The sequence below is a fragment of the Psittacula echo genome (genome assembly GCF_963264785.1).
Source record: "Psittacula echo genome assembly, chromosome: 6".
Taxonomy (NCBI): domain Eukaryota; kingdom Metazoa; phylum Chordata; class Aves; order Psittaciformes; family Psittacidae; genus Psittacula; species Psittacula echo.
In genome coordinates this window covers 67,430,279-67,445,940 of record NC_137743.1, presented here as the reverse complement: position 1 = coordinate 67,445,940, position 15,662 = coordinate 67,430,279, and the positions used below count along the sequence as shown (strand labels likewise).

Here is a 15,662-nt window from a genome sequence, read left to right as displayed (position 1 = left end):
GCCACCACACATGCAGCCTGTTCTTTACTCGGAAGACACTGAACATGAATTAGTAAGTTTTGGGGCTTGCGTTCTGACTTTCTATTGAAAGATGGTTTCTAGTCCAAGTCATAAAAATTAAAGTATATTGCATTTTAGCTTTATTTTTTGATCCCATTGTTGTTAGCGCTAGGGTTTGTAAGGGTAAAACATACCATGGAGCACTTCAAGGTGGAACTTTTTAGTCAAATGATTTTTTTGTTACTAAAATTTCTGGGGCCATTGAGAGTATCCTAATTCCATAATGCATAAGGAAATGAAGATTAGTTAGGTAAACCAGTAGTTTTATAATAAACCAAATACTCTTATTCTATGGGTGGGTCTGTACAAAACTTTTATTTGCAAACACAAAACTAAAATTTATTTCTGACAGAAATTTACTTTGTCGTTCCATTTCAGCCATAAAAATCCTTGAATCTAACAGATCCTTTACAGTCTGTCAGATAAATTGAGCGTAATTTCAGACACTGATCCAGATACTTATTTCTGCTTCTGAAAAAAAACCAAAGTGTTCCCTTGGGACAAGTGTGTTTTAGTAGATGATTCAGATACAGTTGGTTTTTGTTTGGTTTTCTTTTATTTCACCATAGTTAACAGACTGTGTCTGTAGAATTGAACATTTTTATGACAGCTTTTCACATTAGTGAAGTGCATTTCATACAAGGCATCTCTGCACACTGTGAAAATCTCTAACTCATTTAGTGTTTTTCTTGGACATGGACACATTCATATGACAGTACAGAGTATGCTGTTGTATTTGTTAGCATTTTGGGGAAATGTATCAGCAGGAGATAAGACTGAGGCACACCACATAATTTTATGTAAGCATCTTAGGCACGTAAGGTAAGGGTTAGTTTCTGAAGCAGCCTATGAAAAAGAGAGAGGGAAGATGCTTTGAGAAAAGTGAGAACAGAAGCACTAATTTAAGTGGACTCCCCCCAGAAGAACCTCCTGCTTCATTAACTGTATAGGGAGCAGAGCGAGATTAGGTATCTAAATCAGGTGGATAAATCTAAACCATTCAACTAAATAACTCTTTCATTGTTATACCAAGAGCTTGGATGATGATCTTTCTCTGGATAAATATCAAAGTTAATTTCTAATTTATTGAGTATCATATTCCAGCCTAATAGCAAGTTTGGTCTTTTCCTCATTAAAATCCCCGTAACTTAGCCCAGTATCACCACTTTTTTGATTCTTATTACTAGTCTCATTAAAGTAGTTCCTTAAAATGTCACTCATAGTCTCATGTCATCACAAATTGTTAGTACTTGGTAATGATCCAAGGAGGCAGGGGAAATAAACAGTGTTTATTATTTTAAATCTAATGCTCTTATTGTGGTAATATTTGACTCTTGCAATTTTAATACTTACATAGATTTTAACAACTGATAGAGGGAGGAAGAGCAGTCATGAAGTTTGTGGTCTGGAGAGGCTCCACAATTAAAATCACACAGACTAATTCTGGAGAACCAAGAGAGGTGTCTCCTATCATGTGTGAGCAGGAGAGGATGTTTCATTAAGAGAACTGGGGAAGACTATTCTGATCCAGTTTGCTTAGGTTTCATTAAGTTGTTGTGTGACATTGGCAAAAGCCAAAATAAACATATGTTGTAGTCTGCATTTGTGTTACTCATTGCAGGATTTTTAATTAGCACTAGTAGAATATATTCCAAATTATTCTTTATAGTGTCTTATTTGAAGTGTTAGTATATATTTATTTCATTACACAAGTGATTTACATTGATCGTATTGTTTGCAGGGAGTGTGGCCTTGTATTTGCTTGTGTACACACAGTACATAGAAGAATCAAAGAATATAAATTTTAAATGGTGTTTTCCATTGTCCATTTCATGTAAAGTTTCTCATGTTAGGGCATCAGTTTTTTAAAAAATCAAATATTCTATGTATGCATGGTTTATTATTTTTTTTATTATATATTTGAGACTTTGCTATCATAGTATTGATACTAATTGTCCCACTTTTTTTGTTCAGGATCCTTAAGAATACAGTTTTCCGTGTGACATAGGAAGCCCTGTTAAGAGACAAAAGTTAAAATTCTCATGCCATAATGTAAACCTGACTATGGAATGGGGATTCTTCCTGCAGTAGTATCTCAATAATAATAATTTTGCACATAAGACTTGTTATAGAGATTTGTTCCTTCGTCTGTATTTTATGAATGAGCATTTGTTAAATTATTTTGTTTCAGATAACCTTGCAAAACACTGCATTTTATAAATGATAGCAGAAAGAACAAGATGTGACTTTCCCAAGGCTTCTTTTTGTCCAAAGTATAAGTGCTGGAAGGGGAGCCTGTTATGCCTGTAACTGTGAAATGTAATGTGCACAATTTGTTGCAGTCTGCATTGTTATGCAGTTTCATCAGTAGTTCAGTCTTGACGGTGCTCGATCCTTGCTGACAGCAACAGCCATGTCTTTTTTTGTCTCTCTTTTTTTGACTTAAGGCAGAATTAGTTTTCACAATTGGCAGACCAAGGAGGACTGGAGACTGTAAGGCTTTCACATACCAGCAGGTGCTACAGCAGCAGTGTAGTACCATTTTCGTTATTGTTTAAGTCATAATTGGTTTTGATCACTGTAATGGGGACCATAGTTTGGGTAAAGGGATATTACTGAAGTCTTGAAAATTAGATCAGAAACAAATGTTTTAAAAATGGACTTCAAGATCTTTCTTCTTCGTAAATGATGCTTCTTACAAATGTTTAAAATAGGGTTACCATGACTGACCTTTTGTTAGATGGTATTTGCTATATAATTTGTTCAAAAAATCTTTTCTTACTGGAGCTGTGTATCGATAAGCAGAAAAACTCATTCTGGATTAGTTTACTTCTTTCTCTCTGTCTTTCTACCATCTTGATATTTTGAATTCAGCTTGGTTGTAGGTCATCAACTTGATTTTTCCTTTATGTATGCTTAATTTCTCTTAGTTATAGAAGTATTTTGTCCATTAACTACTGTCTGTACTTGATTCACAGGTAATATCATGTTCAGGGGGTTTATTTCTTTCACAGTTCCAACATTGCAAACCCAAATAGCTAAACAAGTTTCATATCAGTTAAGCCAAATCTTTATCTGAAGTAAGTTCAAAAAGTAGTCAGTAGTAGAAAGTTGTAAGTCAAGTATAATGTCCTTATGTGTGTTTGTCATACCATTAAACATCACGTATCTCCAGGTAGCTTTCTAGACTAGATAAACTGAGAACTGTATCATAGTACCATATTATCTTAGCCAATTTGTTAACAGACTTATCTCTGGAGGGTATGAAGAGCTTTCATATGAATTTTTGGAATATTGCCTTGATTCCCCCCCCCCCCCCCCCCCCCGTCACCTAATATTGTTTTCTGCCTATTTTTAAGTTATCTCATACAGGACAATTTTTGCTCAGGAGTCATGCCATATACAAGCATTCTCCAATAATAAACACCAAAGTTCCTGATTGAGTTTGGCTTCCTGGCATTGCTGGGTTTTGGATGGTAGGCTAATTTAAGGCACTCCTGTTCTTAACAGTCTTCAGCTGGTCCTGCAGCACCCTTCCTTCAGATACATTGGCACAACCACTTGTAAGGATACATGAGAAGGTAAATCAATCCACCTTAAAAGAAGGATTGAAAGAGGAGGTATGACCGAAATACTCCTTCCCAAAACTGCTCTTTGCCAGATTATTTTTGTTGGTGAACAGTTTGAATATGCCTACAGGAAGTGCTGGTCGCTGCTCTGTATGCAGCTGGTAGCAGAAAAGTAAGTGTAGTATCTGGATGGATAAGGAATGGGATGAGAAGCTCATGTCTGGAGTATGAAAATACTTAGAATCTGGGATGCAATATGACCTAAATTAGTAGGTGCAATACTGATCACCCCATCTTACAAATAATTTTGCAGAATTACGGGGGATTTAAGATAATGGCCATGATAAAGATCAAGGCCCTGGTAAAACTTGCTTTGACACACATGAGGCAGAGAGCCTGGGGATTACTTACATTTCAAAAGAGAATGCTAAATAAAATTATAAACCCATCTATAATAAATGACAAATGACAGTGTTGATCAGGAACTTCTATTCTTCTTTTGATAAGTTATCAGTTGAAATTGTAATGAAGTTAAGAAGTGTGAACCCCAGATCTGGTAGAATTAAATACTTTATACACCTATTCTGTCGTAAGATTCCTGAGATCATGAGGTGTGTCACAAGTCCCTGAAAATGTTGTGTGTTGTGGTTTAAGCCCAGTCGGTAACTCAGAACCACACAGCCACTCGCTCACTCCCCCCGCCATTCCTTCCCCCACTCCCAGAGGGATGGGGACGAGAATCAAAAGAATGTAGCTCCCATGGGTTGAGATAAGAACAGTCCAGTAACTAAGGTGTAACACAAATCACTACTGCTACCAACAATAATGATAAGGGAAATAATAACGGAAGAGAATACAACCGCTCACCATCTGCCGACTGATACCCAGCCCTGCCCAAGCAGTGATCTCCCCCTTCCGGGTAACTGCCCCCAGTTTATATACTGGGCATGACGTGCCGTGGTATGGAATACCTCTTTGGCTAGTTTGGGTCAGGTGTCCTGTCTCTGCTTCCTCCCGGCTTCCCCTCCTCCCTGGCAGAGCATGAGACTCAGAAAGTCCTTGGTCAGACTAAACATTTGAGCAGTAACTAAAAACCTCAGTGTTATCAGCGCTGTTCCCAGGCTGAAAGTCAAAACCACAGCACTGCACCAGCTACTAAGGAGAAAAATGACTGCTACTGCTGAACCCAGGCCATTGTGGTAAAGAATTTTAAGGACTATTATGCTGCATGTTCAAGGCTCAAGTAAATCTTGTGCTGGGAGCTGAGGGCATCTAACACATGGGATAAGGTTCTTCACATTGTTCTTTTGTAAGGTTCATCTGAATGCAGTGACTGAATACTGGAGGGGACACGGACATCAGACTCTAGGAAGGTATTGAAGAACTTAACACATTTAGGATACTAAGGATAAATGAAGTTCTGAGTTCCTAAAACTCTTGTTCTGAGGGGCTGAAAGAAGACTCCTAACCAGGGAGCGGCCTAGTGTGTGGAGGCAGTAGTTTTTTTATGAAATGTTACTAGAAAGTATTTGCAGGCAAGGGGTGGAGGTTAGGAAAGAGCCAATCTTAAGGATTCCTGCATTCCTCCTGGCCATCTGGGAACAGAGAATTAAAAAATAAGCTTGTAAATGTCACTGATGATTTGAAACGGGATTGCCTTGGTCAGTAAAAGGTACTCCCAAACCACCTGTAGGTTTGTTGTCTTCATAAGCAGCAAACTGTCATGGTGGGGAAGCGCACACCTTTATATTCTTTAATGTTTTTCTGTTTAGTCTTCCTTTCTCTTTGTGTAGTGCAAGAAGAAAGGTATACCCTAAAAAAGGCAGGTAGCAATAAAGAGGGCGTCTTAATCTGTTAGGGTATCACCTGTGCTTTCTGTTTCCTGTTCTTAAGTTCTGGCACTGACATTTTTGGGGTATACTTTGATTTCATCATTTTCATCATTCCATTCTTCCTTGATTACATAAATTTGGAATTAGTGAGGGTGTGAATGTTTCTTATTTATATAAAACTACATATTCATATATATATGTACAGCACTGAGGACAGCGTGATCTGATCTTTGTGGAGTCTGTGCATGCTAACAGAACAGAAGGGAAAGATCTGTGTTATGTAGTATTGGTGCTTAGGTAAATTAAATCTTCCTCTTCCATCCCACCAAATCAACTAAACCTAATAGTATTTATAGTAGAATGTTTTGGGACATGGCAAACCCCAATAATTGTTGTCTAATTCATCGTCGTTTTAGATAACTTGTGAATAATGGGTGAGGTTTCAAAAGACAAAAGAAAGCCACAAAGAGGAAAGAAGAAACAAAACATTTTGAAGTCAGTGAATTTTCCTTTAATTTCAAGAAAAATATTGGAACAATTCAACTGTTTTTAACCACCTAGAAGCAACCCAGTTGTCTTCACAAATTTGTTTTGGCTATTTATTACTTGTCTAAATTGTCAGATGACTAATACTTTGTTTGTGATAAATTTAATGGTCTTGCATGTAGTGAAGAAAATCTGCTTTACTACATATTGGTATTTTTATTAAGCCTTTAAAGGTTTCAGTGCCTTACAACAATCTCATAAACAAGAAAGAAAAAATGGCTAGATGAAAACTACTGACAGTTGAGTGTGCAAGACTGGTTAGAAGATAATACATGGAGCATAGTTATCAATGGTTCACTTTCCAAATGGAAGAATATCTCATTATGACATCTGCAGAAGCGGCTTCTAGTTGAATACTGTTATGTATTTCCATTAATGAGCTGGATGATGAGCATTCTTGTTAAATCTGTAGATGACCCCAAAAACTAGGTGATGTCCAGGTATGTATAGAACAAAATTGAAATTTAAGAGCATCTCAAGAAATGGAAAAATCATTAGGGAAAAAAAGAGCTAGGGTGCAACTTCTAAAAAGGATTTTATGTAGGAATAATAAACTATGCAAATACAGTATTACAAATAGCAAGTGAAGCAGGGTCATACAGTAAGTTATAAACTGAACATGAGATAATGTTGCTGTCACAAAAAAAAAAGGCAAATAGTATATTGGGGTTTATAAACAGGAAAATCACCTGAAAAATGTGTGAGTTAATTCTCTAGCTATTTTTAATGCTTGTAAGACTTTATTGTTGAGATCTTCTAGGAACTTTTAGACCAGTTGGAGAGATTCCAGAAGAAGGTTCAAAGTTTAGAAGTAATACTTGGCTTACAAGGAAAGCTCAAAATAAAAAAACCCCAGAACCTCAAGTTTTAAGTATGTAAAATGCTGCTGTATAGAAATAGGGAGTGTGTGTTCCCAGACCAGTGCATTTAAATTAAAATAAAGGTGGCTTAGGCTACACATATGGAAAACTTTTCAACAGTGGGGAACAAAGCACTGAAAAGATTGCCTTTGGAAGGTTTGAAAAATCCAGGATTGCCCAAAAATGCCATCAGGAAGAGCCTGTTGGAATTGCTATGTCCTCTTGTTCTCATTCCTATCTGTAGGTCTTTTTTTTAGTCTTTTGTATATTTTGATCACTTAGCTTGATCTTATCTCATTATCTGCATTTGTTTCTTTCCTTTTTTCATTGCTGCCTGGTATTCTCTTCTCCCCTGCCATGTTGGTTTGTTTCTGCTGGTTTCCACTCATAGTTAGGTGTAGAACAGAAAAACAATTGTTTCCTTTCCATGAGGTAGATGGTTTTTTTTTTTTCTTGCTTGTACAAAAGCATCCTCTCTCAGGAGTCACCTTTCTTCTCAGGGGTTAGTTTTTCAGATCATCTTGTCTTGCAGGTGTCCACTGAGCTTACGTTCTCTCTGCAGTTTCTCTCTTCCATCACTACTTCTGATTTCCATCTGAACTCTGTCTCTGCTCCCAGCTGGATCTCTCATGTGAAACTCTGTCAAATATCGATTTGGAGTTAATGTACATTCTGCAACTTTTGTACCCCTTTATTTCAGTTGTCTGCAGGTTTTTGTTTCTTCTGCCTCAGGAACAATCCTCATTTTAAAGTGAAGGCATTCCCTTCTGCACAACTCTCCTTTCTGATGCTCTTTGCTTATTGACTTTCTTAGTGAGTGTCCTCATTTTCAAACCTTTCTCCAAGGTCTGTTCTACATCCTGATTAAAGTATCAGGAGCTAACTCTGGTAGTTGTCCTGATCCTTTGCACCTGAAGTCATTGGCTTCTTCCGTTTACTTTTTCCTTGTCAGGCTGATGCAGAGTTAAAAACTGGAATGCCCTGAAATGACAACTTTGTCAGATTTTGGAATCTAGTAGTGACAAGAAAACATCTTGGTCTTCATAGCTTTTTCGAGTTAGCAGTAGATATGCTGACATGCATTTGTCTTTCTTTATGTCCTCATGAGCCAACAGTAACAGTGTTAGGTGCAGGTGAGCATCTTAATTTCTTTTGGCTATTTTCCTTGGTCATAATTTTGAGTACTGCCTTTGCATGCAAGTTGTTCACATCTGGTTTTGTTCTTGTCTCTGTCTTGTTCTTGTGTCAAGTTTTTACGCAGTTGTCTTTTTGAGTTTTCAATTCAGCTTTTACTTAGGATTTTATTTTTGCCATCTCAGAATGAATGATTGTCTTGCTGTCTCTTGGGTATATATATATATATGTATATATGTATATTTTAGGAAGGGTATTTTGTCCATTTTTTGGCAAATAGAATAAAATTTCAGTTCAGGAACCCTCTGCTGTTGCTGTTGACACACTCCTCTCACAGAGCCACCTGGAGGAAAGAACCAAGACACCCTGATAGGGGAAGGCTGTTGGATGTCCAGAAGTGCTCCAAGAGATCCCTCACTATTATGACTGAGTAGTATTAGAATAAGCCTTTCTTCTTTTTGCTTTGTGTTTTATAAACAATTTAGTTTTAACTCTCCTAATAATGTCAGTTTTAGAAACCTGATGAAGAAAGAGGATATTTTAAATTGCTTTTAGTGTGTACACTGTTTTCAAATAGTTCCCAGTTTACTTGCACTATTACTTGATTGATTATTAGCCAAGCATTTTGCTTTGGAGAAAATGTCATTTAGAAACATATCATTATTTATATCTGAGTAATTACTTTTTTGTTTGTTTTCTTTTTTTTGATGACAATTAGGGGAATTCCTTGGTACTTTTCAGTAATTCCTATGACACTGAAAGTCACAAAAGTGAAAGACACAGGCAGAGAACCTGACTGTACAGAGTGGGATGCAGTACCTTATTTTTTTAGTGAGGCTGTAGCAGGTCTGATGTCAGTCACTTCAGAGACCTTTAGACCTCAGTGCTCATTTATTGCTAAAATGTACCAGCTCTGCTCCTGCATTATGAAGATCATCTGTCAACACTTTGAGATATTCTCCTTTGTTATTAAGCTTGTGATGCTCTACACTGTCAGGTTTTTTGCCAATTATAGTTAAGGTACAATGGTGTATTCACTGGATCAAAGTCTCACACTGGCGGTAGAGGAATGATTTGTAAGTCTTTATTCATCTGAATCGTACAATAGAATACCTGAGGAATGCAAATAATCCCTCTAAGGACTCAATAGAAAAGCTGTTAAAATGACAGTCTAAGACTATTATTATTCTGAATTGGTGTTTTAGCCAAAGTAATTATTTCTTATCTTGTTGTTCCACAGTAGTTCTTAGTTTGTTAGTTAGGATGACCATATTTACCAAACAGAATCTGAATCCAATTTTTGACATTACCTTTATGCTGATTTCACTTTTTCAAATTTGTGTGTTTCGTTCTCTCTTTCACTTGGTATGTTATTTAATTAGTCCAGAGACCAATGTTAGATACTTTCTTTTAAAAATACAAATAAAAATGGCGTATGCACAGATGTTGAAGTACATTTATGAATAGCAGATCCATTTCTAGATACATTTTCTGTAAAAGGTTCATGTTTTTAAACTCTGAACTTTGATGTCCCATTTGTTAGCCAAAACCAATTAGTTAACTACAAATGCTGGGTTTAGAAGTGCTGTTAATATCACATGTCACATTCAGAAACATACCTTAATTGTCATTTTTTTGGTTCAGATGTTTCTGAAGGCAATAGTGTTTCAGTATCAGTCCTGGATACCAGACTGTATTTTCATTGGGTGAGGGCAGCACAAAAAGATTAGTATAATGAGGATTGAAAACCACTGATGGGTTATTTACATAAGTAAATGATAGAAGACCAGCCTTATATAACAAACGTGTGAAAACTGTTGAGTGAACTTTTATATTCTTTGTCCCATCTAAAACCCTACTCAGTGGGCCATGCACTTAATCTCATAATAGCCCTGATCCCCTGCTATTTTCTTTGACAAATGTGTGTTGATGAACTTGTGGTTCAGTTCATTTTTTTCTGAAGTGACATTTGCATTAGTTATTTAAAGGTTTGCAGGCCACAGTTTCAAAGCACTTTAGTATAATAGCAGTTAAAACCTTAGTCTAAATCTTGGAGATTAGCAGGACTAAGAAAAAGAGCTCAGCAAGCATAAAATCCTGCGCTGTATGGTGGGTGCTTCAGGTCTGAAACACCTACAGCACCCAAGGTACTGTATTTTGTACTTTGATTCTTAGTGTACAGGGAGTATTCCCATGCCTCTCGTGTTTTTTTGCTGAGCATACAGACTTGTCATTAATACCATTCACACCTGTTCAGAAATAGTGCCCTATAAATAACATTGAACTCCTTACAGGTAATTTATGAATGTCTCAAATTTAAAGTAAATAGTACTTGCAGTCATGAATGTGATGCCTGTGTTTAAAGATTGTTTAAACATCAGCTATTGCTGCAAAAGTTTTCTTGATTCTAGTAGGATATTGAACATTGAAAAACTTAACACCATACATCTGTAGCTCTAAATTTGTAGTTTCATTCAACTAAAAAAATGTATTAGCTGTACAGCAAACTTTTACTGATGCTGCCAATTATTGAGGATGAAAAGAAATTGGCAATTTTACTCTTTATTTAAAAGAATAGTAATAGTATGGTATCTAGAATCTTTGACCTGGGGAGAGTAGACAAGTGGGAGAAACAAGTAGAAACACAGCTCTATATTCATTAACTACAGTATTCTCCAAGACCAATAGCCAGAAAAATCAGGGTGCAGTTTGCTCTCTAGGAGTTTATAGGGTCTGGTGTTCTTTTCTGTCTGCTACTATCAGCTGCCTTAGCCACGGAGATGCTTAGCTGGGGGGAAGGAAGTCAGAGGGAAAATTGAAGACACCCCAGCTTTACTGCATTTGATAAATATCACTCTTGGAAATCTCAGGAAAATGTACATCCACAGATCTACAAAGTTTTATTCAGTTAACGTTTTAGATTGCAAGTATTTAACCTCTACCAAAAACCTGGTTATGTCTCAAATTATGCCTGTTTCTGATAGATTAAATGCCAAACAGAAACCAAGAAACAGTGAAATGTTAATGGAGTACACCTGAAGCAATTGCTGCCTGTTAATGCCTTGACCTTGGAAAGCAATACACAAAAAGATGGCATCATAAATCCGTGCAATTCTTATGAATATGTATGTGCTACTTGATAATAATGAATGTGGTACAGCCATGCATGCACTACAAGATAATGTTGTGCCCTTTGTTGTCTACAGGTTGATAAAAATTAAAGAGTGGGTGGACAAGCACGACCCGGGTGCTTTGGTCATTCCTTTTAGTGGGGCCTTGGAACTCAAGTTGCAAGATATGAGTGCTGAGGAGAAACAGAAGTATCTCGAAGAGAACATGACACAAAGGTTAATTAGCATTCATTTTCCCTACACTTTATTATCAACTATTTCCTTGCAGTAATTTAATTGCTTGCGCTGATAGAATAATAAATGACAGAGTAATTACCATTATAAAGAGAGAATCTTCTCCTTTCTTTACCATGAGACAGAGTGAAAAGATTTATTTTAAATTAAGTTTTTAACTGTCATCTGTCATCTCTGTACAGTGTTTTAATTATAACATAGGTATTAGTTATGTATATTTTTGAGAAGGAATGATCACCAAAACTGTTTCGTCATCCATGGGGAATAGGGACGGTGGAGAAAATTTTGCCATAATTTTTCTGAAGAACCATAATAAATTGTTTCAATATTGAATTTCAGTCAAACAGTTACGCTTTCATGACCTGGAGTCCTGAAAATTGCATGAAACCAAAAGTGCTGCCAGATAGTGATTTGAATTTATCCCGTATTTCTGTAGTGTGCAGAATAAACAACTCAAAATACCATCTTCATGATTCTGCAGTAAAAAAGTAGTTTTTCTGAAGAGAGTTCAAAGAAAAAAAAGCTCCTGTGATTATTGCTGTGTTTAAAAGTAGACCCAGTGTCGTCAAAATATCTGATGTCTTTCCATGTAAATTGATTACTTGGGGCATTTAGCTGTTTTATGTGTGTATGTTGAATGAATTGGATTCTTTTTTTTCCTCTCAGTGCTTTAGCAAAGATCATTAAGGCTGGATATGCAGCACTCCAACTAGAATACTTTTTCACTGCAGGCCCAGATGAAGTGCGTGCATGGACCATCAGGGTAAGATTCATACTTATTCATCAGCTATATCCAGTTCCACACTATTGAATTCAGATTGATATCACTGACTTTGAAGTTTGTCATGGTGGCGGTTAGCTAGTCATTACAGATGAGGTTTTTGTCCAGGATAACTTTAATTATTTGTGAGCTGCTGAACAGTGAAAGTGGAGCTGCATTGATTGAGGCAGGTAACAATTGATTCTGCCTATTACATAGTCTGAATTTCTTCATCCTGTAGAATCTGTCTACCCTCCTCCTGTGGTCAGAGATAAGACGTACCAGTATTGTGCTTGCTTAATCTGTGTGACTGGGTTTGTCTGCAGTGAAATTGATGTTGCTTTTCATTTTGTATTCACTAAGTTTGTTTGGGTTGTGGATGGTTCATTCCTTCTTTGCTTTGCTCGGATTACATTTTCAGCAATAAAAGCAATATAACATCATTATATTCCTCATGGATACACAGTTGGGTTCAAAAACCTAAAATCAGTGTGCAGTAATTCAGGTCTTTTACTGACTTTAATATTTAGACCTAGTTTATTTTGGTAGTTTTATATGTTTATCCAGGAACTTTGGTAATGCCTAAAATTTATATCATGTATTTTAAATATTGATGTAGAGTGATTATAGCCATAGAGATTGACTAATTTATTCCCAGAGGACAGTAAGAGCTGAGCTGTAGTGGTTTGCCTTTGAATGTAAATTGTTATAATATAAAGATTAGTACTGAAAAATATTTTGAAATGCACATAGTTACAAAATCTATCTTAAAAATTACAAAAATGTCAACTTTTGGAGGTGCAAATCTGTTCATTGAGCTTTTATTTTTTGCATCAGTGTATTTAGTGCTGTGCAGTGAATTTCAGTGCTGTATTTAATTTCAGTCAATGGAATTAATTTGTTTTCATTAACATAATTTCCAGTAAATTTATATTTTTATTAATACTGCTACAGATGTTTGTGTATATGTTTTAGCACGTTAAACTTCTTTTCCTAAAAGCATGTTTATTTTTTTAGCCTTTTCATCTCATCTCCTTTTGCGTGACTGCTAGCTGAAGTCCCTGCAATAGCTACAGAATAATATAAAGGCAGAAGTTCTGTTGTTCTGATTCTTGCCATAGTTTTTAAAAGCACATTCTGAAACTCCACTGTATTCAGTAGGAGAAATGCTTGCTCTTTATTAGAAAATTTGAAAGCTGGTTTATCTTAAGACTGATTGTAAGTATCTTTGATTTAATGTGCAAAGATATTTAGTCAGGTAAGCATCAGTGAGTAGCCATATTAACCCAATACATCTTTTATTGTAAAAACTGTGCTTTACAGTGTCAGACTCCTTAGCACTTTAACATGCTTTATTAAGCAGCCTTTAGGTCACCATTATTTCTCAAATTTCTCTCCATGGTTGTATGTGCATAGAATGTATGTCCCTGTAATTTAAAGCATGCAGTGATAATGCGTTCCCCTGTATTGCATAAACTTAAATTATCTTATAATAGTTGCCAGTGATTTTTAATTTTTTGTGATCTGGTTGTTGAAATTTTGGTAGGAACAGTCATTTTGTTCTATATTAGTCTTACTAAAATTATTCTGAAATAAATATAAGCTGACATGTAGGGCTTGAGATCCATAAATCATTTTTTATTACAAATGTGGTTTGCCAATGAATGTTATAATTTAATTGAAATTATTTGGATGTAAGTAAAAGACTTGAGTAAGTCAGATTTTTAAGTTATTTAAAAATCTGTATTTTCCTCACTTTCTGTGTGGAGAGGTAGGGGTCGAAGTGAATCTCACAGCAAAACACAATCATAGCTTCTAAAATCAATACTGCTGTTGATACCTATTAGGAAAAACAAAGCTGCCCTTCTTTAGTACCAGTTGGTTTATCTGAGACGAAGGCATCTATCTGTATATCCCAATATAGAGAATGACCTAGCTGTATGCGTGACGTTTTTACTGATAGGAAACAAAGTTTCAGCAGATCCTGAAAGCCTATCAAAAAGGAGAAACCTCTTTCCTGCAATCAGTCTTCTTAAATGCAATTAATTTTCTTCTGGTCTTTCCTTTGACAGAAAGGGACGAAGGCTCCTCAGGCAGCAGGGAAGATTCACACAGATTTTGAAAAGGGATTCATTATGGCTGAAGTAATGAAATATGAAGATTTTAAAGAAGGGGGTTCAGAAGCTGCTGTGAAGGTGAGCTCCCCATCTTTTTCTTCTCCCTTCCTCCATATGTGCCATTTTTCCATTTCGAGTCTGTTTTTCACTGGGAAGAAGTTCTTGATGCTGAGTGAATTTTAGCAGCCCCTCTAGCAATAGGCCAATATCTGTTTTCATCTTTTGCTTAAGAAAGAGTTCAGATGCTCCAACTTACTGAATAGGAATGCAGCTATTCCAGTATTCAAGATATGACAGTTTATGGACTAAATATCAGCAATAAGACCAAATGCTATGGTTTTTTTTCCTCTGTTTACATGTTAGTGTTCAGAATTTAATAAGCTTTAAAATTAACTTGGTTTTGAAAAATCAAAATTTTAACCTGAGATAGCAGATTTTCAAATCACCTCTAAAAAGGAAATGCAAGAAACAGAAAATCTGTTTCTTCAAATAATGCATCATCTCGTTTTGGGTTTGCAGTGAAAGTATTGTAAATATCAGGTGGAAATGGTTAATACAATATTATATTATAAAAATATACCTATCCCCCCCAGGATTAGTGGATTGCACTCCTAGGCTCTGATAGGCATAGTTAGAATCTTTAAATTTACCCTTTCAGTATTTAATTCAATTGCCCTTTTATGTCTTATTCAAAAATGCCATGCCTTGCTTTGATTGCTCAGGGTGCCAGTAATAGTAGTGTGTAGTCCACAAAAATATATTACAGTAGATGAAGTTTCCTAACTACCATCTACTGAATAGGCAGTGCAGATATTTAATGAGAAACTTTTTTCTTGAGCTCACGCTTCTTTGTAGTGACACTTCTATTAAGAAGAATTTTATCTGCTTTCTCAACACTAGAGGGCAGAGACTGATTGGGTGCCCAAAGTTGTGCCCTTACAGCTGACAAATTACATCTGATTTGAAGTTACTAGATATGAAATGAACTTGTACATGGCAAATAAATGCTGTAAGAAAAACTGTTCTTCTCTGCATTGCTATCACATTATTTCCTCCGTCTTTAAGCAGAGAAGCTTGCCTTTATTTCATACACATTTGATTTCTCATTTAGCAGTTTTGATATCTTAAGATTTGTATTTTATAAAATTGCAATTACAAAGCACATTAGTTTGATTTAATCAGTTGCAGTACTTGAAGGTTTCAACACACTATAATGTGTTAAAGAATGTAAAAGATTCAGCTTTATTGTTTGCTATTTGATAGCTTGAAAGGTATGCAAAACCGTGATTTCAAATTCAGCTTATTCTCAGTGGTGTCACTAAGGAAGATCATACTGAGCAGCGGGACTTTAATAGGTTTGTTTGAACCCCAGGAAGTGAGGGGAAAAAAATCCCAGTATAATTGGTTCATTGCGGCATG

General features: G+C 36.0%; 1 protein-coding gene across 2 annotated transcripts in view; it reads left to right on the top strand.

Moving 5' to 3' along the window:
- Window positions 1-15,662, top strand: part of OLA1 (Obg like ATPase 1) — a 102,630-nt gene that overhangs the window by 83,860 nt on the left and 3,108 nt on the right. For both annotated transcript variants that reach the window (XM_080620578.1, XM_080620579.1), the window contains 3 exons: window positions 11,208-11,348; window positions 12,033-12,129; window positions 14,199-14,321. In XM_080620578.1, the coding sequence (XP_080476704.1) occupies window positions 11,208-11,348; window positions 12,033-12,129; window positions 14,199-14,321 (361 nt within the window). The remainder of the gene's footprint in view (window positions 1-11,207; window positions 11,349-12,032; window positions 12,130-14,198; window positions 14,322-15,662) is intronic.